The sequence below is a fragment of the Periophthalmus magnuspinnatus genome, chromosome 22, assembly GCF_009829125.3.
Source record: "Periophthalmus magnuspinnatus isolate fPerMag1 chromosome 22, fPerMag1.2.pri, whole genome shotgun sequence".
Lineage (NCBI taxonomy): Eukaryota > Metazoa > Chordata > Actinopteri > Gobiiformes > Gobiidae > Periophthalmus > Periophthalmus magnuspinnatus.
Window position 1 is genome coordinate 10047868 of NC_047147.1, and position 27227 is coordinate 10075094.

General features: G+C 39.6%; 4 protein-coding genes across 6 annotated transcripts in view; 3 read left to right on the forward strand and 1 right to left on the reverse strand.

Moving 5' to 3' along the window:
- Nucleotides 1-773: 773 nt before the first annotated feature.
- Nucleotides 774-12684, forward strand: nol10 (nucleolar protein 10). 2 transcript variants are annotated; one of them, XM_033988555.2, is made up of 21 exons: nucleotides 774-948; nucleotides 1301-1346; nucleotides 1449-1547; nucleotides 1712-1789; nucleotides 1864-1901; nucleotides 1987-2123; nucleotides 2198-2263; nucleotides 2365-2425; nucleotides 2546-2631; nucleotides 2740-2818; nucleotides 2921-3070; nucleotides 3188-3254; nucleotides 3927-3979; nucleotides 7197-7323; nucleotides 8208-8287; nucleotides 8385-8483; nucleotides 8885-8977; nucleotides 9072-9248; nucleotides 9810-10120; nucleotides 10309-10411; nucleotides 10524-12684. In XM_033988555.2, the coding sequence occupies exons 1-21, from the start codon at nucleotides 883-885 to the stop codon at nucleotides 10659-10661; spliced, it is 2154 nt and encodes a 717-aa protein (XP_033844446.1). In that variant the 5' UTR covers nucleotides 774-882; the 3' UTR covers nucleotides 10662-12684. The 2 variants fall into 2 exon arrangements, with proteins under 2 accessions (XP_033844446.1, XP_055087086.1); XM_055231111.1 differs by having other exon boundaries at nucleotides 780-948; nucleotides 9813-10120; nucleotides 10524-10810.
- A 2319-nt stretch (nucleotides 12685-15003) lies between these two features.
- Nucleotides 15004-18778, forward strand: odc1 (ornithine decarboxylase 1). 2 transcript variants are annotated; one of them, XM_033988185.2, is made up of 11 exons: nucleotides 15004-15153; nucleotides 15858-16006; nucleotides 16137-16261; nucleotides 16338-16511; nucleotides 16595-16767; nucleotides 16886-17102; nucleotides 17179-17262; nucleotides 17331-17493; nucleotides 17568-17683; nucleotides 17758-17972; nucleotides 18039-18778. In XM_033988185.2, exons 3-11 carry the CDS (start codon nucleotides 16166-16168, stop codon nucleotides 18169-18171), a joined length of 1371 nt encoding a protein of 456 aa, XP_033844076.1. In that variant the 5' UTR covers nucleotides 15004-15153; nucleotides 15858-16006; nucleotides 16137-16165; the 3' UTR covers nucleotides 18172-18778. The 2 variants fall into 2 exon arrangements, with proteins under 2 accessions (XP_033844076.1, XP_055087072.1); XM_055231097.1 differs by having other exon boundaries at nucleotides 15042-15153; nucleotides 17761-17972; nucleotides 18039-18207.
- Nucleotides 18779-19152: 374 nt separating this feature from the next.
- Nucleotides 19153-22019, reverse strand: LOC129457355 (G-protein coupled receptor family C group 6 member A-like). The gene is made up of 6 exons (XM_055231269.1): nucleotides 21982-22019; nucleotides 21632-21911; nucleotides 20834-21547; nucleotides 20557-20754; nucleotides 20366-20399; nucleotides 19153-20090 (listed from the first exon to the last, which is right to left on the reverse strand). Exons 1-6 carry the CDS (start codon nucleotides 22011-22013, stop codon nucleotides 19153-19155), a joined length of 2196 nt encoding a protein of 731 aa, XP_055087244.1. The 5' UTR covers nucleotides 22014-22019.
- A 578-nt stretch (nucleotides 22020-22597) lies between these two features.
- Nucleotides 22598-27227, forward strand: part of LOC117390655 (matrilin-3-like) — a 6621-nt gene continuing 1991 nt past the window's right edge. The window contains exons 1-6 of the mRNA XM_055231270.1: nucleotides 22598-22865; nucleotides 23767-24339; nucleotides 26170-26301; nucleotides 26388-26507; nucleotides 26614-26733; nucleotides 26833-26952. Coding sequence (XP_055087245.1) covers nucleotides 22598-22865; nucleotides 23767-24339; nucleotides 26170-26301; nucleotides 26388-26507; nucleotides 26614-26733; nucleotides 26833-26952 — 1333 coding nt within the window. The remainder of the gene's footprint in view (nucleotides 22866-23766; nucleotides 24340-26169; nucleotides 26302-26387; nucleotides 26508-26613; nucleotides 26734-26832; nucleotides 26953-27227) is intronic.

The window sequence follows — 27227 nt, forward strand, 5'->3', positions numbered from 1 at the left end:
GACCAATGCTCCCAAAAGTGATGAGAAATATACTATTCAACAGAACAAAATACAGAAAACATATATTGGATATTAGATAGTTCTTGGTTTTTAAAATTATGACATTATTTTTATCTAATGAAATATAAAGCAGTATAGGGGGGTATTTTAAGACCTGATCCCTAAGTACATTTAAGAGAAATATGTCTAAAATGTCTTACCATCAGGCTATGCTGAAGTTCATCTTCTGAGTGTCCCGATGTGAAGGGAAAGTGTGAGCAGTATAAGAGACTGAGCCAACAGCTGACTGTCCCACGGATCACACTCTCTGTTACATCACCCAGTAGAGGGAAAAGGTAATACATTTGTTTACATGCTTGTTTGGTTTGCTATTTTGGATACTTACCTGTGGCAACAAGGCGCTCCATCAGAATACATCCCAAAGAAGACTATACAAATAAAGTTACAGTTTATAATGGATGAAACTATCAATATTATACTAATAATAAGAATTACTTTCTGCTTCTATGTAGGAAAAGTACTCAAAATGACACATATAGCTCCTAGTATCCTATTCTAATTTAAAACTTTGTGCAATTAACTTATACTACTTAATTAACAACCTAACAACAGAAAATACGTCAACTTACATTTATGACTACCAAACAGATCATTATTTAATTAGTAGTAATAGAGCAACTAACAACGGGCTGAGTTTAAATCTTAAATTAATAAAGCACAATGAATAAAGTAGGAACATCTGTTTGTCTGCGCTCCGATTTCCACACGGACCTATTTGGAGGAACGCTTTACTTCCTGTTTTGCTCCGATGAAGCAACGTGGGTCCGCTGGAGTATACTTGTGTTTAGTTATGTGTGACAGTAGTAATCAAAACCTTTAACAATGCAGATTTCCAGTATAAATGACGTGAAGATTTATAATTTAAGCCACGGAAAATCTCTTCCTGAGGTAAGAGTATGTTAAGCTACTGAAAATGTAGGGCAGCTTTGCTAGGTAGGTGTGAAGCTATAGGTTCCTATTCATGTCTATCTATCATAATAACAACCCTAGAAATGTCTTTAAACGTCCAAATTATTGAGTAATTCTATTGCCATACAATTAACCTGTACTCAACTATTGCACTTGTGTTGTGTAAACTAGAAATTCATTCAAAGATGGACTGTATGCCAGAATTGATTTGCTCTGGAGACATTATCTCATTGTATTGTTCCAGCATAGTCTTTGAATTGTTAAGAACACATTTATACATTTATACTTTTGGTGTTATTTTATTGTAATAACATTGTTCTATGGCCCCCAGTGGTTGTCAGATAGAAAAAAAAGGCAACTTCAAAAGAAAGATGTTGGTGAGTATGCGTAGATTATTATTATTACAAATTAGATTCAGTTACAATAGCATTATCTTGTTGTTTTTTTTTTTGTTGTTTTTTTTGTTTTTGTTTTTGCAGACATTCAACGCAGGATCGAACTCATTCAGGATTTTGAAATGCCCACAGTGTGTACTTCTATTAAAGTATCAAAGGATGGGCAGTACATTTTGGCTGCAGGTACAAAGTGATCAATATAAAATAGACTCATAAAAATGTATCCTCAATTTTTGTGTTGTATTGAATTGTTGTTCTCTATCATTGTCATCGACAGTTTTTAACTTTTTAAGTATTTTAATCAGAACACACAACCAAATTTTATTTTTTCTTTCATTCATTTTCAGGGACATACAAACCCAGGATACGCTGTTATGATACATATCAGTTGTCTCTAAAGTTTGAGCGATGTCTAGATTCAGAAGGTATGTACAGTCACAACGTATTTCTATGATCCTTACAAAATCCATGCCCATTTATTGTTTTGCCTTTGTTGTAGTTGTGGCTTTTGACATCTTATCCGATGACTACTCTAAGGTGAGACATAAAAAAATATCTATCAAATTTATCTCTGTATTGTATTAAGTCCATAAAATATAAATCTGTTATTCTGTTTGTGCAGTTAGTGTTCCTCCACTGTGACCGATATGTCGAATTCCACTCCCAACACGGACACTACTACAAGACGCGGATTCCAAAGTTTGGGAGAGACTTTTCATACCATTATCCATCATGTGATCTTTATTTTGTGGGCTCAGGGTAAAGGCTTATTTTATTTATATGAATTAGAAAGAAATATTGATGCATTTTTATTGACAGTGATTTTATTCCAGATCTGAGGTGTACAGGCTAAATCTGGAGCAAGGGCGCTTTCTGAACTCTCTTCAGACAGATGCTGTGTATGTAGCAGACACATTTTAGGCATTCTTTAAAGGCCTTTCATATTTTTAGGTGTTTTATATGTTTGCATTTATGTATCTACGTTTTATTTTTTAATTAGCGAGCACAATGTCTGTGATATCAACCCTGTTCATCAATTATTCGCCACTGGAACATCTGAAGTAAGTGCTCTCATTTGCTTGATACACACATCACTGCAAAAACATTATTAATTTACTGTCACACTAGATGAGAGTAAGCACATAATTCCTTTGATTAACTTGAACTGCTTTTCTTTCTAGGGTAGGGTGGAGTGCTGGGATCCCCGTGTGAGAAATCGTGTGGGTCTATTGGACTGTGCCCTTAGCAGTGTCACCGAGGGAACAGAGTAAGCCAAGCCAACACAGTGATAACTCACATCATACTATTAATACACGTTTATGAATGTGCTTCTTTTTGCCTATTGGAACATAACACCTTTTTTTTATTCTGACAGAGTTCAAGTTTTGCCTTCAATTAGTGCACTGAAGTTCAATGGGTCTCTTACCATGGCAGTTGGCACCACCACTGGACAGGTGAAATTGATTATATTCACCATCTAAAATAATTCTTACAATCTCAAGATAATTGATGGTTTACTCAAGAAAACTATTTAGAATTTTTGATTCCTCTTTAAGGTTCTACTGTATGACCTGCGCTCTAGTCAGCCACTGCTGGTTAAAGACCACTTCTACAATCTTCCAATTAAATCTCTTAACTTCCATGATCCACTTGATCTGGTGGTCTCTGCTGATGCCAAGATAATAAAAATGTGGAATAAAGACTCGGTAAGAAAGACATTAAGTTACATAATACTTACATTTTTTACCACATACTACTATACAATCATAATGCTCTAACTTTAAATCATCAAAAGGTATGTTTGTCTAATCTTTTTGTAATAGGGAAAAGTGTTCTCCTCTATTCAACCTCAGACCAACATCAATGATGTTTGCATGTATCCAAAGTCTGGTAAGAATCCTTCATATTCATATTGCTTTTACAGGCTTCTCTTTCGTCTCAGTAGTCAATTATTCGCTCCACATACAGTGGTAGTAATCACAGCTGCTCTGAAGTTGGCTTGACAAAGACGTGGTGGCCATTCTGGTGTCTGACCACCAGTGTGAGTCAAGTGGCTTGCCCATGGACACAGACCATTCTATTTTACAACCACTGCTCCACCACTTGAGCTCCTGTTGGCCTACACATGTGCCACTACTTAGTACTACAGATTTTACTTTGTACCAAAAGATGGCGTCATTCTTCCTAGTATTGAGTGGCAGGGTTCAGAATGCTTTTTTACCAGAAATACTCAAACTGGAGCTCCATCTGGTGGCATGGGTGGTCCTTCAGTAGTAGTGTTTGCATATTTAACTGCAACTCTTTGTTAGACATACTGTAGCAATGCTGTAGTCCCATAGCTTAGACCTAGTTTGGCCCTAATTTAGGTCTGGTGGTACTATGAAAGAGTTTTTCTTAATGTGTTCTTCTTAGTATGGAAAGTTATAAAACTGTACAGGTTTGAACAAATTATGACACTATATATGAACAAATCACATATTAAACAGAATAGATATTACGCACTTACCTTTTGATTTTATCATTTTGTTATGCAATACATCTGATTCTGCATCTCATTTACAGGAATGCTCTTCACTGCTAATGAAGATCCTAAAATGAATACATTCTACATCCCTGTGAGTTAACACAAATAGATATTGCTTTGAGCTTTTCTTCACTTATTTTATTTCCAAGTTACAAATATGCCACTTTCTTTTAAAAACAGAAATAATTTTTACCCTTTAAATTGGGAGCAAGGTCTCTGTGTCCCAAGCTGACAAAGGTTGATACCCCCACTGACACATGATTTTACGCATAGTTTGCGGGCCTACCTTTTTTGGAAAAGCTTGTATTTAGTGTAAATGTGTTGAGTTTAGACATAACACAGACACAGATATCATGAGTTCTCTTGACCTCTATCAGACAGTTAGACGCTCTGTTTCCCTCATGATCTGAAACACAGGCATATTTACAATATTGTTTGGATTATGTTTTTTCACTCTTTGTGCTGGGGCCAATTTGGAAAGATGTTCAGAGCTCCCCAGTGATCACACGTTTGCTTCTACTTAAACTCGAGGATATGATGTCAGCATCTGTGGAGCGTGGCCACAGAATGTACTGACAGAAGCAGGCTCTGTTCTTTGATTTGACCCAAAACCATATTTAGGGTAATCAACAAATTGCATTAATTTAGAGATTATTTATTTTAGGGCTCCAACTATCAGCTACTTTGGTACTTTGGTCTTCTTTTGATTAATCAATTAGTTTTTGAAATTCTGTTCAAAATTTGATAGAAGAGATGTTGCTTGAGAACATCTTCATAGAATATACTATACTACTATATCATTATTGTACTAATTTTAATACTGCTTTGTCAAAAAACGCCTCTCAGCACATGGCATCTTCTGAAGACTGTATAGTCAAGATGATGATTATTTGATTACAAAATTAGTTGGCAATTTCAATAATCGATTAGTTTTTGCTCAATTTACTTGTTTTAGCCTTATTTTACACATTTTTTCTTGTTGGACTACCCACTTCATTAATATTTAACATCGTCAGTTGAGTACTAAGTCATAGTAGGTTGTTATCAGTTACCAGGTGGGTGGGCTTGACTTTGCCCCCATGTGATGACAACGGCTTAATCGCCTGTACAACGAGTACGTTGTTATCTTTGCTCTATTGTCTGCAGTATCTGTTAAGCCCAATTTGAGTTTTGAGTAGACTAGTTAAGGAATGTAACACATGTTGTTTGTTGCTTATATTCAACCATTCTGGTAAAGAGGGACATTGTAGTCCATCCATCCATTTTCTTTTGCTTATCTGGGGCCGGGTCGCGGGGCAGCAGAAGCAGGGACTCCCAGACTTCCTTCACCCCGGACATGTCCTCCAACTCCTCCGGTGGGACCCCAAGGCGTTCCCAGGCCAGCCGAGAAACATTGTCCGTCCAGCGTGTCCTGGGTCTTCCCCGGGGCCTCCTCCCGGTGGGACATGCCTGGAACACCTCCCTAAGGAGGCGTTCAGGAGGCATCCTGAGCAGATGCCCGAACCACCCCAACTGGCTCCTCTCGACGTGTTGAAGCAGCGGCTCTACTCCGAGCTCCTCCAGTGTGACCGAGCTCCTCGCCCTATCCCTAAGGGTGCGCCCAGCCACCCTACGGAGGAAACCCATTTCGGCCACGATTGAATGTCTTCTCCACAAAACACATGTGGTTGGGCAAACTCCCATGAATCCTCGAGGACCCGATGGAGAGTATAGAGCTGGTCCAGTGGTCCGCGACCGGGACGAAAACCACACTGCTCTTCTTGAATCCGAGGTTTGACTATCGCTCGGATTCTCTTCTCCAGTATCCTGGAATTGACCTTACCGGGAAGGCTGAGGAGTGTGATTCCCCTGTAATTGGAACACACCCTCCGGTCCCCCTTCTTATACAGCGGGACCACTACTCCGGTCTGCCAATCCGGTCGCACTGTCCTTGACCACCACGCGATGTTGCAGAGATGTGTCAGCAAAGACAGCCCCACAACATCCAGAGACTTGAGGCACTCGGGACCGATCTCATCCACCCCTGGAGCCTTGCCACCGAGAAGCTTGTCAACCACCTCAGTGACTTCAGTCAGGGTGATGGACGAGTCCTCCTCTGGGTACCCAGTCTCTGCTTCCTCCTTGGAAGACGTTACGGTGGGATTGAGGAGATCCTCAAAGTATGCCTTCCACCGCCCGACAACATCCCCAGTCGAGGTCAGCAGCTCTCCACCCGCACTGTAAACAGTGTGGGTGAAGTGCTGCTTTCCCCTCCTGAGGCGTCGGACGGTTTGCCAGAATCTCTTTGAGGCTGTCTGATAGTCCTCCTCCATGGCCTCCCCGAACTCCTCCCAACCCCGGGTTTTTGCCTCTGTGACCCCACCAGCCGCGGCACGCTTGGTCTGCCGGTACTCATCAGCTGCCTCAGGAGTCCCACGAGCCAACAAGGCTCGGTAGGACTCCTTCTTCAGCCTGACGACATCCCTTACTTTCGGTGTTCACCACCAGGTTTGGGGATTGCCGCTGTGACAAACACCATAGACCTTACGACCACAGCTACGAGCAGCCGCATCGACAATAGAGGTGGAGAACATGGCCCACTCATGTCCCCATGGCCCACAATGTCCATGTCCCCATGCTGGGGACATGGACATTGTAGTGAATTAGTGAATTTGTTGTCACTAAAAGCAACTAATTATGTGCATGTGGAAATAAATTCTCCTAAAGGTCTACACATGTGATCTTGGTGTATGATCTTGATTTTGGTCTAATCGAAATTCTTTTCCAATAAAAAATGAAATGTCAGGGTAATAATTTAATTGAGCAGTCTACAGTTAATCGTGTCAGTAAAAGCATGTGGTTTGGAGCAAATGTCAGATTTGGGAGTAAGAAATTTGACTGTTTTTTGTGTTAATTTAACCTAGCTCATGCTAGATTGATTTTTGTAGGACTCTGAATTGAGTTCTACGTACTATCAATCTTGGTTGGCTCTTGCTGAAAGCGATCGGAAAACGCAGAATGTCATAATGACTATTTGAATCTGATTGGTCTAAATGTCACAACAGGAGACCAAGCCGAAAAATCCAACTATTCCTTGTCCATAAATACACAAAGTGCTTAGATTCTGCGTGTTTTTCATAAACAAAATTGTTTGTATTGACGCCCTAAATAGTTTGAAGTACGTCGGTGTTGAAACGTTTGTTTTGATTTGCTTGACCTTTGGCTTCCACGCAAACCTGATTGCTGCTCAGCAATTGGTTTTGATTTTTTTTAATATAGTTGACTTGTGTTGTCAGTAGTGTAACTCTATACCACATGTGTGTGTTTAGGCTCTGGGCCCAGCGCCACGATGGTGCTCGTTCCTCGACAACCTCACTGAGGAGCTTGAGGAAAGTCCGGAGAGCACGGTTTATGATGACTACAAGTTTGTCACCCGCAAGGATCTGGAATACTTAGGTGGGTCATTGGGGGTAATCTGTATAGTCAAAGCATTGACATGTATTTTCACAACATGAGAACTCTTTTGATAATAAGGAAAAAGGTCTATACAGGAAACTAACCAACAGTGCTCCATATTGTAGTTATAATGTCACTTTTAACACAGAATAAAGTAGTTCAACAGTTTCTATAACTTCATCATGTGGTCATTCTACTTCTGAAAAACATTTGATATCTGGTTAAATGAGTATCTATTATCACCTAGTAATTATTAGTATCTGGGTATTGATTTTTTGACAAACCTATTTGTAACTTTTTTATTAGAGATATTAACTTAAGCTTTGAGGCCAACCCCACATTAAGGGGGTCAAATGGTGTGGAGTGAAGAAGCGCCAGGGAGCTGCTGCTACTGGAAGGGTTGAATGAACATTGGAATGCAGGCTCAGCAGTAAAGAGATCAAATGACAAGAAGACGAAAAGGGGTTGGCTGCCGTGGAATAAAGGAGAGTAGGGTGCAGGAGGGGTGAGAGGGGCCACAGCAGTGTTGATTTACAGAAGCTGCGTAATGCTCCTCTCTTATGTAACCCGCCACTGCTGCTACATGCACCGTCTCCCCTCAAGCTCTCCCTTTCTCAAACACTCTGACGCCCCATTGACTTTTAGCAGTTTACCCAGTGGAAGTATCACAGCAATTCACACGCAGTTGCAAATAGGATCCTGTTCTTATTTGACTTGGACTAACTGATTTCCATAAGATTTACTACCTTCTTGCACACTACGTTATATTTATACTGCATGCTCAATACTGTACATTAGTTATACAAAACCTTTTAATTCTGTTGTACATGTTGCATAAACCCATAGTTTCCACTATATTATCAACCTGCTGTGTTTTTTCTCAGGGTTGTCTCATCTTGTGGGATCCTCTTTGCTCAGAGCCTACATGCATGGCTTTTTCATGGACATCAGGCTTTATCACAAGGTGTGTAGCCCCATAACCAATGCGTTAAAATATTCTGTTATCAGTCAGTTCTTCTTTTCATATTTTTACTTAATTAAACTTCCTTTCTTAATTGCAGGTTAAAAGCATGGCAAATCCATTTGCGTATGAGGAGTACCGTAAAGATAAGATCCGTCAGAAGATTGAAGAGTCCAGGACCCAGAGAGTGCAATTAACAGTAAGATCTATGAATATATTAACTAAATGGATGGAATGGATTTTTTGGATTAAGATTTTTAATACATTATGTCAATATCTCTTATGTGTACAAAATAATCAGCGTGCCAAATATCAAAAGCTACAGATGCAACAAAGTGTTCTTTTATCCCCTGTGTAGTGGACATATTGAATGCAGTTGAAATGTCTAATTCAACAAAATGAATTGGATTTTATACAATGTACTAATGCATTTTACTAACTAGGGTTACTACTACTGTTTTTATGCTGTCCTTACACTCTATAAATCACTGTTTTAGTAGAAGTAGGATATTTAGTAATGCTGTTATTTTCTGTGACACAAAATGTTTTGCAATCCTTTTTGGGTGGGTCAAAAAACACATTTTGCACTGGTTTGAACAGAAATTGCCCAAGGTGAACAAGGAGCTGGCACTGAAGCTAATGGAAGAGGGTGATGACGAGGCTGAGCTGGTTTCTAGGAAAAAGAAAGGAAAGGTAGGCACGCTTTGTTTTGTTTACGTTTTTACTGCTATGACGCATCACTGATGTCACTGACCACATTCTGCTTCCATCCGTAATGCATTTGCAGGCTGTTCCTAGTATTTTGGGTGATGATCGTTTTAAGGTGATGTTTGAGAACCCAGACTATCAGGTGGATGAGCAGAGCGAGGAGTTTCGCCTTCTCAACCCCATCGTGTCTAAAGTTGGCCAGAAGAGGAAGAAGAAACTGAGGGTGCTTTCACAACAGGCTGCAGCTGCTCAACAGGTAATGATGCGCAGTTTCACAGTATTAATAAAAAAGGGATGTCACAGTAGCAATTTTTAGTGTGTTGCGTGAAGAAACATCATGTTTTTACCTTTATTCAGAACCTGTGACACCATAACCAAACAACAGTGAAATTGTGAAATTTTTTTTTCATCTAATACATTGCCACCCCTCTAGTATCTGACCAGCTTTATGAAAGCACATTTTCTGAATAATAAAGATAAGGTAATGTGAGATAAAAATACACTTTATATTTAGGTGTATTTTTGGGAGGGGTATAACTTTGCTTCTAAAATGGTCACAACATGATGATTACCGGTATTTCATCCACATTTCATTTACATCAATTATGGATTAACTGAATAATCCCTTCCTACACGTTCTACTGTGTGTAATTTCAATGATAGCAATTGTAATTGAGTAAAAAGTGTTGGTTAATTGGTAAAGAAAGCCCTCATCCCAAACAAGATTCTCGAATCTCCCCCTTAATTAACACACTGAAATCTTGTAGTGCGGACTCTGGATTTAATTCACATTTGCCCATTGTATCTGATTGTTCAGGAGGCTGAGGAGGAGGAAGAGCCTGAAGGCCGTGCCAGTTCAGAGGAGGAAAGCTCAGATGATGATAAGAGCTGGGTGGAGGAGGTGAGGGAGCAGAGACGTCTTCTGCGACAGGAGGACCGTGAGCGCCGGATACAAGCGAGGAAAGAAGCCGACCGCAACACTGTCCTTCTGAACCGAGAGCAGAATGGAACATCCAAACCCAACATGCCCACGGGGAAGAAGTCGAGCCAACCTCAGTTCTATCAGATTAAAGCTGGAGAGGAGTTCCGCAGTTTTAATGATATGGCCCGCAAGCAGAAACTCCAAAAGTATGTGATGTGAATGCTTTAATATGTGACTTTTAAGAGCTTATATGAATATCAAATATCACTGTCGGGTGTCTTGGATCATGACATGAAATATGGATGCTCAATTGCCTTGGCTGAATTCTTACTATAACAAAAATTTAAGCATGAATTCTATAAGGGTATTGAAATATGTTACTGTTTTTTCCCAGGGCATCTCTGGAGGAGCGCCTGAAGCTGGAGGAAAATTCTGGAATAAGTAACATGGCTGACACAGCAGTGGGAAGCAAACAGCTCACCTTTACTCTTAAAAAGGCATTTACATTTTAATTAAACCAATAATACTAAAAATATAATTCCAACAGACAAGAATCTGTTTTGTGCTTTCTTCTAATTAAACTTGACAGGCATATTTCTTTGCTTACAGTCGGAGCAACAGAAGAAGCAACAGCAGGCAGAGAGAGACCACCACGCAGAAAGAAAGAAACTGAGGCGGTCAGCCGGGCACCTGAGCAGCGCCAGAGGGAGGGGCCGTGGTAGAGGGAGGGGCCGAGGTCGATTCTGAGGTGTCCCGTTAAAAACCTTCTATCCCCAAATTTGATCTTTCACTCACAGAGATGCCTTACAAGTGAAGAGTGTGGGAGACTCTGCACCAGGCAAAACTGACTGTAACAAATGGACACGTTTGTGGGTGGGCTCTGCAAACAGTGGAGTGCCATGTGCTTTATGTGCATGGATTAAAATTTTAAATTTCACTTTCAAAGATGGAGAAATTTATTGTGACTTTGAGAAGGTAATTTAAGACGTTTATTGGGTTATGCAAGTGCTCTGAAAATGTCTTTCTAATAATGTTGATATATTTTTTGTGTGACTATTGTGATTTAAGTGGATTAATATGTACTGTATTATATTTGGTACAAAACAAACTTGACTTTTTCATAGCATCTAAAAATACAACAATGTATTATTATTATTAATTATTAGGTTTGTGCTCTTAAACACTAAAGGGCCCTCCTATATGCCAACATTACCTTATAGCATCTATACCAGACAGGCATTACTTTCTCCCGGGCTTAGGAGTAGTTACATCAGAAGTGTGTAAAGGGGTGGAGAAAATTGAGTCCCCCCCAGCCAACTGCCGCAGTTCTTGGAAATACCAGAACTTCTTGGGTGTCCTCCCCATCCCCCTCTGCCCGCTCTCCCTGCAGCCGGAGTGTCGATTCAGCATTCGGCTTCTTTTTAAAAAGTGAAGGAGGAGTGTGGCATCAGTGGCTTGTTTGAACTCACTTTGATGTTGAAATGCACTTGAGCTTCTTTAGTTTCAAGGCGGGAAAAGATTCAAACTTGATCCAAGATCCAAATTTTGTCCTAACATATATCCCATTTATAGTTCCAAGTGTATGCTTAAAATGTATACGAAATGCAAACTAAATTAGAACTTGGACACTGTTGTGTGATAGTTACAATATTAGGAAAATAAAACAAAATAAATACCTAACCTTAAACTACCTGTAGAAACAACGGCCATCAGACCATAATCACCATTTCTAACCAATAACACAATAACAAAAACAATAGTTCCAAGTAAATATGGGTAAGTAAGTAGTACTAAAACTGCCATTAGTACTGGGCTGCCTAATCGCTGAACCTGTTGGTGGCAAGACATCCAGATTTTACATGGCAATGAGCTGCTAGCAGGAAGCTATGTGAGTAGAGTTCATGTTTGTTATGTTCATTGAATGCATCCAGGCTAAACTGAGGGTTGTGGGTCAGTCAGGGCTCTACACTTTAATCCACTTAAACCCTTAGGAGGTCTGTGTTTATGTCTCACAGGTGTTAACCACACGGTCAGAATATTGGCTAAGTTTGAAAGTAATTTTCAGTACAGTAAATGGGTCAGGGGCTAAAAGTTGGTCAGGGAAGAAGTTCCTCAGAATTTTTCAGTTGGGTTCAGTTGACTTAATTTGTACCCATGGGCGGATTTGTTTGGCAGCACTTTTCATCTTTGCCATCAATACACACTTGGGACAATAACATGACCGACACACATAATGAAGCATTCAAAACAGCAACATTTGCTCATAAGTATATCAGCTGATAGAACAAAGCTGTTATGTTGAAATAAGTAGTTTAAATTTTAAAGACAAACTGCTGTTCTCAGATGTTCAGCAAACAGTTCAGACAGTATTCATAGATGTGGAAAGGTACTAAGGGACTTTATTTGTACAGATACAGTAGGTTTTTTAAAGTTTTTTAAGTTTTCAGTCCTCTGAAATGTCATGTATGCTCTGTATTTTCTAGGTCTTGGATATACTATTAAACATTTCACTATACACCTTTACTTCTCCCCAAATCCTCAATGGGACTGAATGAGTCTTTGGTATAGGCCCTTCTTTTTCAAACAGGATCAAAGCTGTAGTGAAAAGTGCTGATGCTGCTTGTTACTTCGGGCCAATCCCTCGAGCCACAAAAGATGTTCCAGTGAAAATGTCGGTACACGGTTTTTTCAGTCTTCACACTGCCCAGTGAAATGACCGGACAACTCAACCTTGAAAGAAGACCAGAAATGATGAGCCAGCACAGGACAGATAAAACAACTTTGCTCTCATCACATCACGGCTGACAAGTGGCAACTGGGTCAACTGCATGACAATTCTTGCTTTATAACTTTAGTTAATACAATAATTTATTACAATATTATATTTATTTCCTTTCCACAGTAAAGTATAGGGCCCACAGTGAGCAGGATTTTGCATACAAAGTTGGGCCTTACAGATTTTTTATTCAGGGTTGGGACTGACATGAGTTCATAATGATCCCCATGGCTGCATTTTGGTGGTTGGTTGTGATGTAATATCATATTTACATATATTTTATAAGATAGGCCTACTATTTTTTTCCCTAAACTGCTTCAATTACAGTACACTACACTATAACTACAATTAGGCCTACTTCTAAGGAAATAAAAAAAAATTGTGTTTTTGTTTGTTGAATACCATTTATTGTTGTCTAGATACAGGCTGCATGGCAATGCTTTCCTCTTCCAAACCCAGGAAATGCAGCCTACTTCCATAATATAATCCACAGAGCATGATGTCAGTACATATGTTGGCCTTTAAGATGGTGTGGGCGTGCAGTCACGCATCTTAAAAATACCAGACAACTGTTCCATAAGCCACGTTAAACCTTTCATTTGCTTCCTTTGTATATGGTGCCGCAATGCATTGCCAGATGCAGTGTGACCCTAATTACAAACCACCCATTGTTAGTATATACCTCATAAAATAGTCTAGACATCTCATCTTGATTTTTTAGTTCATGTTTTATGCTTTCCATGATGATATCCCTCCAGAGCTTTGTATATGAAATTAAGCTGCAATGTAATATGAGTTTTCAAAGGAGGGCAGCAAGTCTAGCCTGCTCTTTCTGACCACGTGGATGAGGTCCGACAGCACAGATTACAAAGACAGACTAAAGAGTGCCTTCTAATACTGTAGACATGTGTTTGTAAGTGTCTTCTTAGCCTTCATGGCTTTGCAACAATAATATACAGTAGAAGACACAGCTATAAGCAACACATCAGTCAAAATAGCATACCTTTGCTCAGTAACTTATTTAAAAACATTAAATCTGAAATGGTCAGTGAATGATATGACAATGGTCAGCTGCATTGCATTGCATGGTCACCTTCAAAGCTGCATTGTTCAAAAGTTCATATTTGTTAAGTTTGTTTAGGTCTCTTTCAAGCCAAAACAATGTCAAGAGAAGTTACCCTGCAGTTACACTATCCCTTAGACTATGTCATGGTCAAATAGACTTGGCCTTGATAGCTGCTGAAATATCTGCTGCTGAAATAATAATTAGATCTGCTGTATCTGCTGCTGAAATAATAAGAAGAATATGTTCTGTGCCTGGGGGAACAGGGTAGGGCCTGAAGCAAAACAACACTCAGATTCTCCAAAAATCTCATTAAGTTTTAGATCTTGTGATTTTGCATGACAATGATAAACATCTGTGAGAAGCGACTGAAAAACAAATTTCCTGACTGGAAGCAACATATCTGTGAACAAATTATAAGGGTTGCTGATCGGGTTGTTGAGGTTTACTAAAAGGATAATGAAAGAAACTTAAAATATTTTTCTACAATAAATAACTTTTTAATTTCAGTGCCTGACAGACTGTTTCATGTGGAAAAATGGGCTACAGTTATGCAATTTTGATGGTGGTTTTTAAAATCAGAAAAATCCATTAGGATATGTGGATCTTTGTCGTAGTTCTTATACTGATACTTTTTTCCACAGTGAGATCACACAAATTATAGGTTGTTCTTCCCATTAGGTTAGGCCATGTGCAAGCCAATGGTAGGCTATGTCCCAACAAAGGAAAGGCCTACCACCAAGGGATTTTGCTGTTATCCTGTAGGCATAATAAAACAGATGGGCTACAAAACATTTTAAAAATAGTGAATTAAAGGGGGCTATGATTAGGTCAATGCAATTGGTCTAAATGTAGAAAGGGTCTTGACTTTTTTTTTTTTTCATTTTGAAACACATTTTCTCTCATTATTGAAAGGCCAATTAAGTGCAACTCTATTGCAGCTTTTTTTTTTTTTTTTGTCCTTTTAGTCAAAGTAACAGATTTCAAACTTGACACTACTGTTTGTTCAGAGATGAAAAACTTCCAGCAGACAAACGGGGGAAAGCCAAAAGTATCTATTCAAAGGCTGAAAGGAGAGACCGGTTTGAACAGGCTCCGTTACTTCGTTACTTTTGTACTCCCCCCTCCCTGCTTTCCTCTGTCCTGACTCCTGGTGAGGGACATGAGGATGCGGGACAGGAATGAACCGGTTCGCGTGGGGGAGGGGGGAAGGCGGCCGGTTTGATCTAGCTCTGTTGCTGTAGGAACGGCCTCCTATAAATACTGCGAGCTCCTCTACTCCCGACACTCGAGTCTCACGGCACAGAGAAGCTTAGCAGCAGATTTCACCAAGGGGAAACTGCTGTAATTTACCCAGTACACGGATCTAATGGGATAACTCTTTGTAAATGCTTTTTAAGGTGAGTGAACGCTTTGATCCTCGTGCTGGACAGCTATAGAGCAGCTTAACCAAGGTAATTAATTACCAAAGTAAACCAGTAATTTGTAAACTAACTAGAATTCACTCACTGCTAACACTGAATCACAGGCAACTATCAGAATAAACTAACGAAACAATATTTCATTCATTTCAAGTTCTTGAATCACAACTGCGTGGCACCGGTACTAGCTTAGCCATTTAGCACGTAACTATCTGATCTAAACTGTTTTAGTTGTTTGCTTTTGGCTCAAATGCCTATCACATATCGTGTAGTAGGAACTATCGTATTTTTTGGTTGTATTTGAGTTAGACAGACTTAAACAGTTGTAATACCACAGATCAGTATTTCTCGACACACATTGCCTCATGGCCGGAACCGGCACAGGACGCTGACGTCTTCGTCCATTGTTTGACGCCCATTGGCCTGTAGCGGCGCCTCTCCTCACTCCGAGGGCGGATCCTCTTCCTAATTGGGCTGCGTCATAGCTGGGCGGGCCTTCGCATGATCCAGTCGCAGATGGTGTCAAATTGTCATGACACAGTTGTGCTCGTCTGGCTTAAAGTACCGCCTAGGCCCCGATGTGCATTATTTTTACATTTGCATTGGAGTAATTTTTTGTACTATGCTTTCAGCTAAATGTCATTTGATATTCTCTCAAGTTTAAAATTGTGTGTATTCTACAGAATCGCCATTCTAGAAAATCAAACACTGGCTACTTGCAAGGCCCTGGCCTGGAGGCTTATTTGAAAGGGTTTAACTTCACCGGTGAACCCCCTTGGCTCCTCTGCGCCTGACCAACGGCCAGAACAGATTCTGTTGATTTTGTATTCCAGTAAGTATAAGAACTGTTTCAGATTAAACATTCCTTACATGGTCATTTTTCTACCCACAATGCCACAGTAAACATTTGTACACTGGGTTGTACACTCAGCAGCTCACACTGGGTTGCTTTGTTTTTGCAGCATCTTTGTAACAAACTCAAACATTGACCATGAACCCTACTGCTGCACTTGACCTTTCATTCCTGGAGGAGGGCTTTTCTGCTCGAGACGTTATTGAGCAGAACATCAATGAGTCATCCTTAACAGTAAGCTAGTGCTGCTACCCTCAACTTTCTGTTATGTGATCAAGGTGCCAAGTTTCCTTTTGCCTTTTTGCTGCAGGATGACAGGGATGCCTTCTATATCTGTGACTTGGGGGACATCTTGAAAAAACACCTGCGTTGGACAAGGGCCCTGCCTCGTGTCACTCCATTTTATGCTGTCAAATGCAATGATAGCAGGAGTGTTGTCACAACCCTTGCATCCTTAGGAACAGGTTTTGACTGCGCTAGCAAGGTACATATTTGCACAACTATCACTCTTTAAATAAAAATTAAAGTCTTTTTTATTAATTGTTTGGTTATCATGGCATTTTTCAGACTGAGATTCAGCTGGTACAGTCTCTGGGTGTGGATCCAGGCAGAATTATCTATGCCAACCCCTGCAAGCAAGTATCTCAGATCAAATATGCATCTGCCCACGGGGTCCGGATGATGACGTTTGACAGTGAAGTCGAACTCATGAAAGTGGCTCGCTATCATGACAATGCCAAGTAAGTATCAAGACATCTGCTGCCTTGCTTGGGCCCTTTGGATAGCCCACCCCTCTGGGGATGGGGGGGGGGGGAACAACAAATCACCAAGAGTCCTTTTATTGTCTTCTGTCTCCAGGCTTGTGCTGCGTATTGCCACTGATGACTCAAAGGCAGTGTGTCGCCTTAGTGTCAAATTTGGTGCACCACTCAAAGCTTGCAGAGGTCTTCTCGAAAAGGCTAAAGAACTGGGCCTGGATGTCATTGGTGTTAGTTTTCATGTTGGAAGTGGTTGCACTGATCCACTGACATATAGTCAGGCTATTAGTGATGCCCGCTACGTCTTTGATATGGGGGTAAGCAAGAACACGTTTTTTTTTTTTTTTTTTTTTTTTTTCCCAATGTTGCATCTAAGTATTTGTACAATCTCAGAATGAGCTTGGCTTCACCATGGACCTGTTGGATATCGGAGGCGGCTTTCCTGGTTCAGATGATGTGGATCTCAAATTTGAAGAGGTAAGTTTATTATTGGTAGTGATGCCACCAAGTTGATGCCACTATATTAATCAAACTTCTCCCTTTAGATCACAGCAGTAATTAACCCTGCACTAGACAAGTACTTCCCTGTTGACCATAAACTGAAGATCATAGCTGAGCCTGGGCGCTTTTATGTGGCATCTGCTTACACATTGGTTGTGAATATTATTGCAAAGAAGGTCATCCTGGATGATGACAATGCGTCTGATGGTAAGTCTCGTCCAAATGTCCTTTTTGCCTCTGTTCCTCACCAATTGTTTTAAAAGCTTGCTTTACTCTTGCAGAGGAGGATGAAGGGACCACTGATAGGACCATTATGTATTATGTCAATGATGGTGTTTATGGATCATTCAACTGCATTCTGTTTGACCATGCTCACTGTCTGCCTTCACTACATAAGGTAAATCTAATGTCTTGCATATTTCAGTCTAAAATGCCTGACTCGGTCTTCATAAATTTGTATGTCATTGTCAGAAGCCAAAGCCAGATGAGCCCTTGTACCCTTGCAGCATCTGGGGCCCCACCTGCGATGGTCTGGACCGCATTGTAGAGCAGTGCACTCTGCCTGACCTCCAGGTTGGAGACTGGTTGGTGTTTGAGAACATGGGTGCCTACACAGTGGCTGCTTCTTCCACATTCAATGGCTTCCAAAGACCAGACATTCATTATGTCATTTCACGCCCATCATGGTAAAGAGTCCAACAACTTGAAATGCATTTGAATTGACTTTGGAGGATAACACATTTGTCTTTTAGGCAACATGTCCAGAGGATCTCATCCCAAGGCCTTCCACCTCAAGAGTCTTGCCTGCAGGAAATGCTAGTATGCTGTGGCAGAGAAAGTGTTGTAGAAATGCCCACCAAATCCTGTCAGACTCATGTGGTTTAAAGGTTACCATTAACATACTTCATATTATGACCAGTTAACAAGGAGAGAGGCATGCTGCACATACTTTTGTTCAGCATTGACAGCTGGGTACTGTTTCTTTTTAACTCCTTGTATATTACAGTTCTCTTTTCATTTTAAATGACACATTTTGATGCAAAGGCTTTATTAACTTCCTTTTGTGACAACTGGGATAACAGTGACATTTTCCCCAGCTTGTCCATGTTGCCTCATATACACCACCTTGATAAAATATCCATCAGCCTACTTGATGCATGTTTATTCTCTAAGAAGCACATGTTTAATCTGTGCTTCTATATGTCTGAACCTTTCAGTCTTTTATTCATAGACTGAAACAACAGTGACTCAAAGCACATGGTTACTCTTTTTATTTATAATTTTGATGTTTGAGTTTGAATATTAAAATACAAGTGGATACGAAAGATACAGGATTGCACATTAATTTTGCTTTCCTATGGAAACTTGTTAGAAAACAAAGCAAAACACTTTTGTATTTTTTTATGAAAATAAAACTGTAGAGGCAGAGCCAATGTGTGTGTTATTGTTAATATGGGTCAATGTTTAGCTTCAGTTTAAATGCAATGTCTCCCTCTGGTGGACAGATTGGACTGTGCGTGTGATTTATATATTGTTACATATACATTGGTTTCCTAAAAAACAAGAACAATTTATTTGTGTGGTTTCATAATGGACTAATCTTATCTTGAAATAGAAAATATTCAGTTATGTTTTTTTTTTTTTGATGAATACAAATACTAAAGCGAACATTTGAACAGGCACAGAAAAAACAAAATATATATTGCCAGTTTAATTTGTTTTACCTACTTAAGAAACAAAATGTGTGTGTGTGTGTTTATATATAAACATAACTGAATGTTTTCAGTATGTGTATATATACAGTATATAATCCCATATGAAGGATAAACAACCATAGTGCAATTGCACAGGTCCAGTTACATTGTGTTAAAAGGTCTGTTCAGATCTCACAACGGGGATGCCATTCTGCTCATAATGCTTCCTGATGTACTCTAGAATGGCATTTTCATTATTGAGCTCTTTTTTGAACACTATAATATAACACTTAGGAGCTAAGTGACCAAATAAGATGCTGAAGCTGGTTATGACTATAGTTGTTCCTTCAACTGCATGTTTGTAAAAACCAACCATACTAAAATAAACTGGCAGTGAGATAACCCAGATAAGTAAGAACAGCAACATACTAATGGCAACTGAGCTTGCATTTTTATACAAATCTGGGAGTTGCCTTCCTTTATGCGCAAAAAAAAAGGAGACAAGTCCAAGACAAACCAAATAAGCAAACGTGGCTGCAAAGAAATACAGCGAGTCCATTTCACAGACTTTAACGTTATGAAAATTGAATTTGAATACAGTCGGTATAGGGGGGTTGATGCACATCCAGGCAACACAAACAATCAGCTGGATACCTGAGGCAAGAGCCACCACGGCCAGTGGCCGGTTCAATTTCTTTAGCCAAAAAGCCACCCTTTGGTTAAAGTTGAAACCCACTAATATTTGAAGTGAGTTGGCCAATATACAAGAGATACAAAGGGAAAAGGCAATGCAAAATATAGGAAGGCCCACCATGCACGTTATAGGATTGGGAAAACCAGGGAAGGCAAAGCCAATGCTAAAACAAAACAACAAGGACAAAATCTCCAGGCCACACAAGTAACCACCAATGGATTTAACAATGGGAGTGTTAAAATGAATAGCAAATAATACACCAAAAGTGAGAGTTATAACAAGGCCAATTATGTCCAGAACAGACAGAATGACACTGACGGGATCTGTCCACTGCAGGTACTTTACTGTTTTATTCAAACATGTGTCTCTTTGAGGAGAGGAATACTGGTCTTCACCACAAGGGATACATGGGTCTCCTAAAAATAATAATAATTAAGAAATGCATTTAATTTGTGTGGATTTATAATATTAGAAGACTAATCTTGAAATATAAAATATTCAATTATGTCCACTTTAAACTCCACACCATAAAATGTGGAAGTAGCGGTTTGGAATACAGAATAACCTAATTAGCAGTGAATTTAAATTGTGGCCTACTCTGTATTCAAGTTTAGGCACAAGAAGGATGTTAAAATGTTGTAGTATATCCTTTTATTGTAATTTATTGCACTCAGGTGATATATTCACTGACCTTTTTGAGGAGAGTAGAAACTGGCATTGCATTTCTGACAATGTCCACAGCAAGTTCCTTTAAACTTTTGTAACTCATATCCAGGATCACATATTTTGTAACAGTTGAAAACAGACACCTTTAAAACCAAAGTGTGTCTCAATTCAAAGTCTCCAGTTATGCTTTAAATAATTTTACAGAATCACACTCACCTGTGCATTGCTTTTTTGTTCAACAAGATGGTCTGAAATGGTGATATGTCCATTAGGCCAGTACTCGCCGACAGTTTCAATTTCTCCAGAAATGTTCCAGTACAAAATATCATACCCCAATTTGGGATCTCCATTTTTATTAAAGGATATACTTGTTTTGTTTACAGTGAAGTTAACTTTTCTCATTGCCTGGAACAGCTGCAAACAAGCACAATAATTTAGTTTTAAAAAATAAATATAGAATTAGTCATGTAAATGATTATATTCAAAAATCCACCTCTGAAGATGTAAAGGGGGTTGTCCGCTTGCACTGTTGATCAGAACATTTAAGTAATTGCCTCAGACTTTCTGCTATTACTTGTACAGCTAGGTAGACATTGTACGCAAAATCTGTATCAATGTAATGTACCAAGCACTGCTGGTCTGGACATGGGACATTACAAGTCTTTAATGTGTCATTATACTCTATTGTCTTATTTATGATATATTCCTTAAATCCTAAGACCTCACTCCTTTTAGAAATGAATCCAAAAACATCCCCAATGCCAACCAACTCTGAGAGCTCAATGGACGTGGACCATGTGTCACTTGCAATCCATGTTCTTCTGAGGTTTTGTTTCATTGCTTCTTTCAAAATGATTTTTACATTGCTCTCCAGAGTGAACAGTATTATGGCTTCTGCTGTGGATGTCCTAATCAATTGTAATAACTCTAAAAGTGTGTTAGCATTATTGCTTTCAGAAAAATCCCCAGGAAGTATTTTATGAAATTCAATGCAAAGCTTCTTCGTGGTGAAAACATTATAGAGACGGTCACTGCCATATCTCCCATACTCATCATCACTTCCCACAATGGCCACTGACACCCATTTAAACTGACTGACCAGCTCTGCAATAGCTTTGGTTTGATATTCATCACTAGATATGGTTCGCATAAAAGTGGGGAACTTGCTCTTCCTGCTCAGGAGCTCACTGGTTGCAGAATAACTAATCTGTAAAATAAAAAAAGTTCAAGTTAGTGTTACAGTGTTGTTTCTTTTTTATTTTGATGGTTTAAAGCTACACATGAAACAAACCTGAGGAAATGAAGCCATAGCAGCCACTCGGGCCACGGCTGTGGCTTCTTCTGAGGTCGTCGGTCCAATGAGCACTTTGGTTTTAGGCTTAAAACTGCTTTCAGGGTGTGACGGGGCAGCCCAGAGCATCTGCAGCGTGGCTGCGAGGGCAAAGCTTACATCTCCACATGTGTCATGGATGTCATATCCCAAAGTAAGGTTAGGGATAAGTCTGTGCTGGTTTATCTCTTCAATGGCAAAAATCATCACTTGGGATTGCAAGAAGGAATTCATACTGAAGCTACAAAAAAACAAAGCCTAAAAACAAATTCTAACCATCAATATATAGGCCTATATCACAATGCACATACCTTTCGCATGAAACTGGACTTAACCAATCCATTGTAGTGACTTCAGCCGTCCTGTTGGTGTTTGTGTGAATTTGGAAAAGGCCTCCAATGATGACATCTCCATCAGATGAGTAGTGCAAAACATTATGCACTCCTGTAATGCAGATATAGAAACACAACAAGGAGCTAAAGCAGGACATGGTGTCACTGTCTACACAGACTTCTCGTCCAAAAGTTACAAGCCCAAATACAGGTAACTGTATTAGGGTTGTAGGAGGTTTATTTGCATTGAAGATGGGCTATAACCAAATCTCGCACTTCGTAGCAAAGATTTACATAAACTAATGGGCGACAGCAACCTACTAAATCAATAGTAATAATATGTCTAGCCTTTTACAGTTTGGGTCATTTTTATCTAATTGGTGAAACCTGGGCCATTATAGTGTATGGCAGAGGTTTAATAGAGGGAAAAAGAATCCCCTCCTCTTGGCACTTGCAGCTGAACACTAGGATTGGACCATCTCCTCGTGGGCAGTTAAGCCCGTCATACTGCACTGTACATACTGTATAAAAAGGTAAACCCAACTTTTGTAGTGGACATCAATTCAGACGCCGCGATAAAGTCTTCAAACTCGCCATGGCTTTGCAGCTGAAGTTTTTCTGTTGCATTCTGGCGCTGCACGTCCTCGGTGCTGCTGCACAGAGAGGCCCACGCCAGCGGCAAATCCACACAATCAAGCCCAGTCCCTCTAACAGACGTGAGCGCGTCGAAGCCCAAACTGCAGAACCTCCTGATACTTTTCAACCGGTTCATCTGGAGGAGCGCACGAATAGACGCACGCAACAGCAGACTGCGCGTCCAGGGACCAGTAACCGCGCGACACTGGATAGAAGCGCCAATGAAGGTGAGATTCATGCCTGTTGTCTTGTTAAACTTCTTTGGTTAAAACCGTCCAATTAGGCCTACAAAAAGAAGTGTTTAGTGTTAAGCTCGTGTGTTCCATCCTCCATCTCATTAAAATTAGCCTCAAAGGTATGAATACAAAAATGTAAACAAGCGTCTCAAGTTGGTTATAGAGAAATACACAGTAGTCTACACATGGGCTATAATACTCACAATGTAGTCTACCTCGCATCTATTAATTGTGCATATCCAGTGTAACATAGTGCTACTGATCATTCGATCAAATAGGTTTAGGCTTTTGATCCTGAGGGGCTATTTAAGCACATTGAACAGTTAAAACACAATACATCTGAAAAACATCAAAACGTCTCAGTACAGCATAGCAGGAGAACTGATCCAGTCCGAAGACTCTGTGTCAGGGCAGTTTGAGAAGAATAACAGCCATTGGAACAGTCCGGGCATCATAGTCAGTGTCCAGAGGGAGCCAGGTGAACTCTGGAGAGACACAACTCTCACTTTTTTGATGTTTGGTTTGGTGATGAGATGAAACCTTGAAGTATTTGCACTGGAAGGCTTTTAGCCTTTAATTAGTGCAGAAACTCTCAGTAGCATTTCAGAGGTCCTTGGCTTGCTCCATGCACGGTCTTAATAGGTAGGGGAAAAGAAACAGCACAAGTCACACAATTTAACAGTCTTTGACTTATGTCATTTACACAAGCTGCACTTTTAACTGTTTGAAATCCCCAAAAATATGTTCAAAGTCATGCATACAATACAAAACATTATAGATTTAAAAAGTCAGTGTGCCAGTCAATCAGCTGCCAGAACAGTGACCACATCCATGGAATTTTAATTCATTTATTTTGTCTTGAATTAATTTTCTTTTTCCATCATTTTTACAGTAACATCAAACTGTCGAAATCGCCCTATCGACTTGGTCTTTATTATTGACAGCTCCCGCAGTGTGCGTCCTTCTGAGTTTGAGAAAGCCAAAGAGTTCCTCCAGGACATGGTGGACAGTTTGGATATCGGCTTAGCCAGCACTAGAGTCGGTCTGGTCAACTATGCCAGCACGGTCAAGATCGAGTTCCTCTTGAAAACATATTCTGACAAGACTGCCCTCAAAAAAGCTCTCTCCAGAGTGGATCCCCTGGCCTCAGGCACCATGACAGGCCAGGCCATTAAGATGACAATGGAGCAAGTATTCACCACAGAAGCTGGAGCGCGAATGACTTCCAAAGACATTGCCAAAGTGGCCATCATCGTGACGGATGGACATCCCCAGGACAACGTGCAGGAGGTGTCTGAAGCGGCTCGGGCGTCGGGGATAGAGATCTACGCCGTTGGAGTGGGACGAGCTGACCTGATGTCTCTGAGGCTCATGGCCAGTCCTCCTCTGGATGACCATGTGTTCTATGCGGAGACATATGGGGTCATAGAGAAGCTCACATCCAAATTTAGGGAAACTCTGTGTGGTAAGGATGATGAGGGGAGTGCGGATGTCCCCATAATTGGTGGGACGGATGAGTTTGGCCTAGGTCTTGAAAACAGGAAGGAAGGGAAAGGAAAAAATAAAGAAAAAGGCGATAAAAGAAAAACGGGTATGTCACATTTCATATTTATGTTTCATCTGTGTACATTGGGGCAGCACCATAGAACGACGTGCCATTTTAAAGTAGATGGTCCTACTAACCATGAATAGTAGTGTAATAATAAGGTTGATCTGCCTGAGCAAATTCAACTCTGTAGACAGATTAAAATGGTGGTACCAAACATGATGCTGCCTTTGTGGTCACAGAAAGTGCAATGCTTTTTGAGCTACATCTTGCACTATATGCTTTAAATATAGATTTTAATATAGAACAGTAGTCCCTTAAAATAAATGTAAACATACATGTTTAAGAAAAGGTTGGGCATGAGGCCAATTAGCTTCATATACAAGTCAGAAATTAATACAGTCTATAAATAGGTTTAATAGGCCTGTTTCCCCCAGTATTGGTAAGTACCGTAATAAGTTTTACACATATACATGTACATAAATGGATTAAAATCTTACTAGCTATAGTTATACACTATTGTATAACATTGATTATATATATTTGTAATTTCTTTCCTGTCATGGGGCCCTGATCTTTTTTCCTTTTGTGGTGCCTGGAGATTCAAATGAAAACATTGATTGGAAAACTAGAGTCATCTTTGTGTTTAATCTGTTATTAACCACTAATATATGCTGCATACTATGCAAGCTAATTTGCATGCTCCTTTAAGTATGATTTCCAAACTAACATACCCAATTGTATTTGTATCAAATGTTGGTTTTATTTTTTATTTAACTTACCCTAAGTCAATCAAATGTGAGAGTATGTGTTTTAGGTTTGGATGCGTGTGGCCGGGGTCATGACTGTCAACATGTTTGTGTAAACAACGGCAGCTCTTTCACCTGCAAGTGTCGTACTGGCTTTGTCCTGAACTTGGACAAGAAAACATGCTCACGTAAGAATTTTTCATCTTTAATATTTTTTCTTTAAAAAATTCAGTAAAAAAACCCAACAACAAACAAACAAACATAAAAACAGGCCATTTAACAGAAATATTCTCAAAAGGGGACAGACACTTATTCAATTCTAGCCTGGACGGTAGGAGGCTGCTTTTATGTGCAATTCTCCATTGTTGCACTGGGCAAAATAGACAAACTACAGAATGTGTATTTATAACTGTCTTTTAGGTCTGGATATGTGCACTCTGGGCCATGGATGTGATCAGATTTGTGTCAGCACAGATCATTCATACCACTACCAGTGTCAAGAAAGATTTGTGTTAAATGCAGACCAGAATGTTATTTATTTGCATAAACATTCATCTGTCAATAGTTGATAAAGTAGTATAAAGGAAAAACATATTTTAGTAATTGCTGATGCATTATCTTAAATGTACCTGAATTTTGCAGGATTGAATAGATGTGACTCTGGGCACTGCCAGCACATTTGTATCGAAACAGATGATTCATATGTTTGCCAGTGTCAAGAAGGATTTGATTTAAATCCAGATGGAAAAACATGCTCAAGTAAGAACATCATGTTTTTTCTTGGTTTCTTGGCACAGAATGGTAAATTGGTCCCCTTGATTTCTGATTCTTTGGTATAATGTTATGAGATACATGTTGAAAATGACAAGAAATTATGGACCCAGTCCCTATATGTACCTAAGGACAATTTGGATCTGAAGCACACACCATTTATCAAATACAAAGTTTCTCGGTGTCTCTACACATTTGTTCTTGTATTTCAGTTATTGTTTATTTGCAGGTTCCAGTCTTTGCGACCTTGGACACAAATGCCAACACATTTGTGTAAGCAGTAACACCTCGTACATCTGCAAGTGTCAAAGTGGATATGTGTTAAATGCAGATCAGAAAACCTGCTCTCATAAAGCCTTAGGTATCATAATTTGTGAATTGTGTTTTTCACCTGAGGGCATTACTGGAGTTGGTTCTTTTGCAATTGTGTTGTAATATCTATTTCAGATGCAGATGCATGTAGTCAAGGGCATGACTGCCAACATATCTGTGCAAATAATGATATGTCTTACATTTGCAAGTGTAGAAGTGGCTATGTCCTAAACTCAGACCAGAAAACATGCTCTCGTAAGAATCTGCTCTTCTGCTATTGTCTTTTAAAAGAAGGGCTAAGCTAATGTCTTTATTATGAAAGAACATACATTGTATTTGTATATTTGAGCTGTCTTCTCAGTTGCAGATACCTGTAGTCAAGGCCATAACTGCAGCCATATTTGTGTCATCAATGGCACCTCTTACAGTTGTAAATGTCGAGGGGGATATGTATTGAATGCAGACCAGAAAACATGCTCACGTAAGATACATGAGTAGTGCACTATCAAAGGACAAGCCATTAAACTCATTTTAATTTTTTCATGACATTTTTGTGTAAATTGGCTGTGTGTTTCTTCAGGTTTTCATCCATGTGCTCATGGACATGAATGTCAGCACATCTGTGTAAGCACCAATCATTCATACAAATGTAAATGTCATATGGGATATGTGTTGAATCCTGACAAGAAAAGTTGTTCACGTAAGGATTTCTATAAGTAAAATGTTCAGATGTCTGTGCATGAAATACAACACATTTTTTGTTTATAATGTATTAAAGTTGTAATATGTGCTGAATGCAAACAGAAAACAACAACAAAAATTGTCACATAATCATGTATTAATTTTCTTGTGCACAGCATTGCAAGTTTGAAGAAGTTTGCAATTTGTTTGATTTGAGGGCCATCTCAAAAGATAACTATCATTCTCTTTGTCAGAGCTGATACTACTATTCTAATTATATGGATCCAGTTTTCT

What these genes read in the sequence shown, in the direction of transcription:
- nol10 (XM_033988555.2), top strand. Translation starts at nt 883, where the DNA reads ATGCAGATTTCCAGTATAAATGACGTGAAGATTTATAATTTAAGCCAC. An exon ending in TTGCATGTATCCAAAGTCTG is followed by an intron (nt 3,255 to 3,926) that starts GTAAGAATCCTT and finishes TCTCATTTACAG; the next exon opens with GAATGCTCTTCACTGCTAAT. An exon ending in ACATCAGGCTTTATCACAAG is followed by an intron (nt 8,288 to 8,384) that starts GTGTGTAGCCCC and finishes TCTTAATTGCAG; the next exon opens with GTTAAAAGCATGGCAAATCC.
- odc1 (XM_033988185.2), top strand. Translation starts at nt 16,166, where the DNA reads ATGAACCCTACTGCTGCACTTGACCTTTCATTCCTGGAGGAGGGCTTT. An exon ending in GTCTGCCTTCACTACATAAG is followed by an intron (nt 17,684 to 17,757) that starts GTAAATCTAATG and finishes TGTCATTGTCAG; the next exon opens with AAGCCAAAGCCAGATGAGCC. An exon ending in GTCATTTCACGCCCATCATG is followed by an intron (nt 17,973 to 18,038) that starts GTAAAGAGTCCA and finishes TTTGTCTTTTAG; the next exon opens with GCAACATGTCCAGAGGATCT.
- LOC129457355 (XM_055231269.1), bottom strand. Translation starts at nt 22,013, where the DNA reads ATGGATTGGTTAAGTCCAGTTTCATGCGAAAG. An exon ending in CTATGGCTTCATTTCCTCAG is followed by an intron (nt 21,548 to 21,631) that starts GTTTGTTTCATG and finishes TTTATTTTACAG; the next exon opens with ATTAGTTATTCTGCAACCAG. An exon ending in CCCCCTTTACATCTTCAGAG is followed by an intron (nt 20,755 to 20,833) that starts GTGGATTTTTGA and finishes GCTTGTTTGCAG; the next exon opens with CTGTTCCAGGCAATGAGAAA.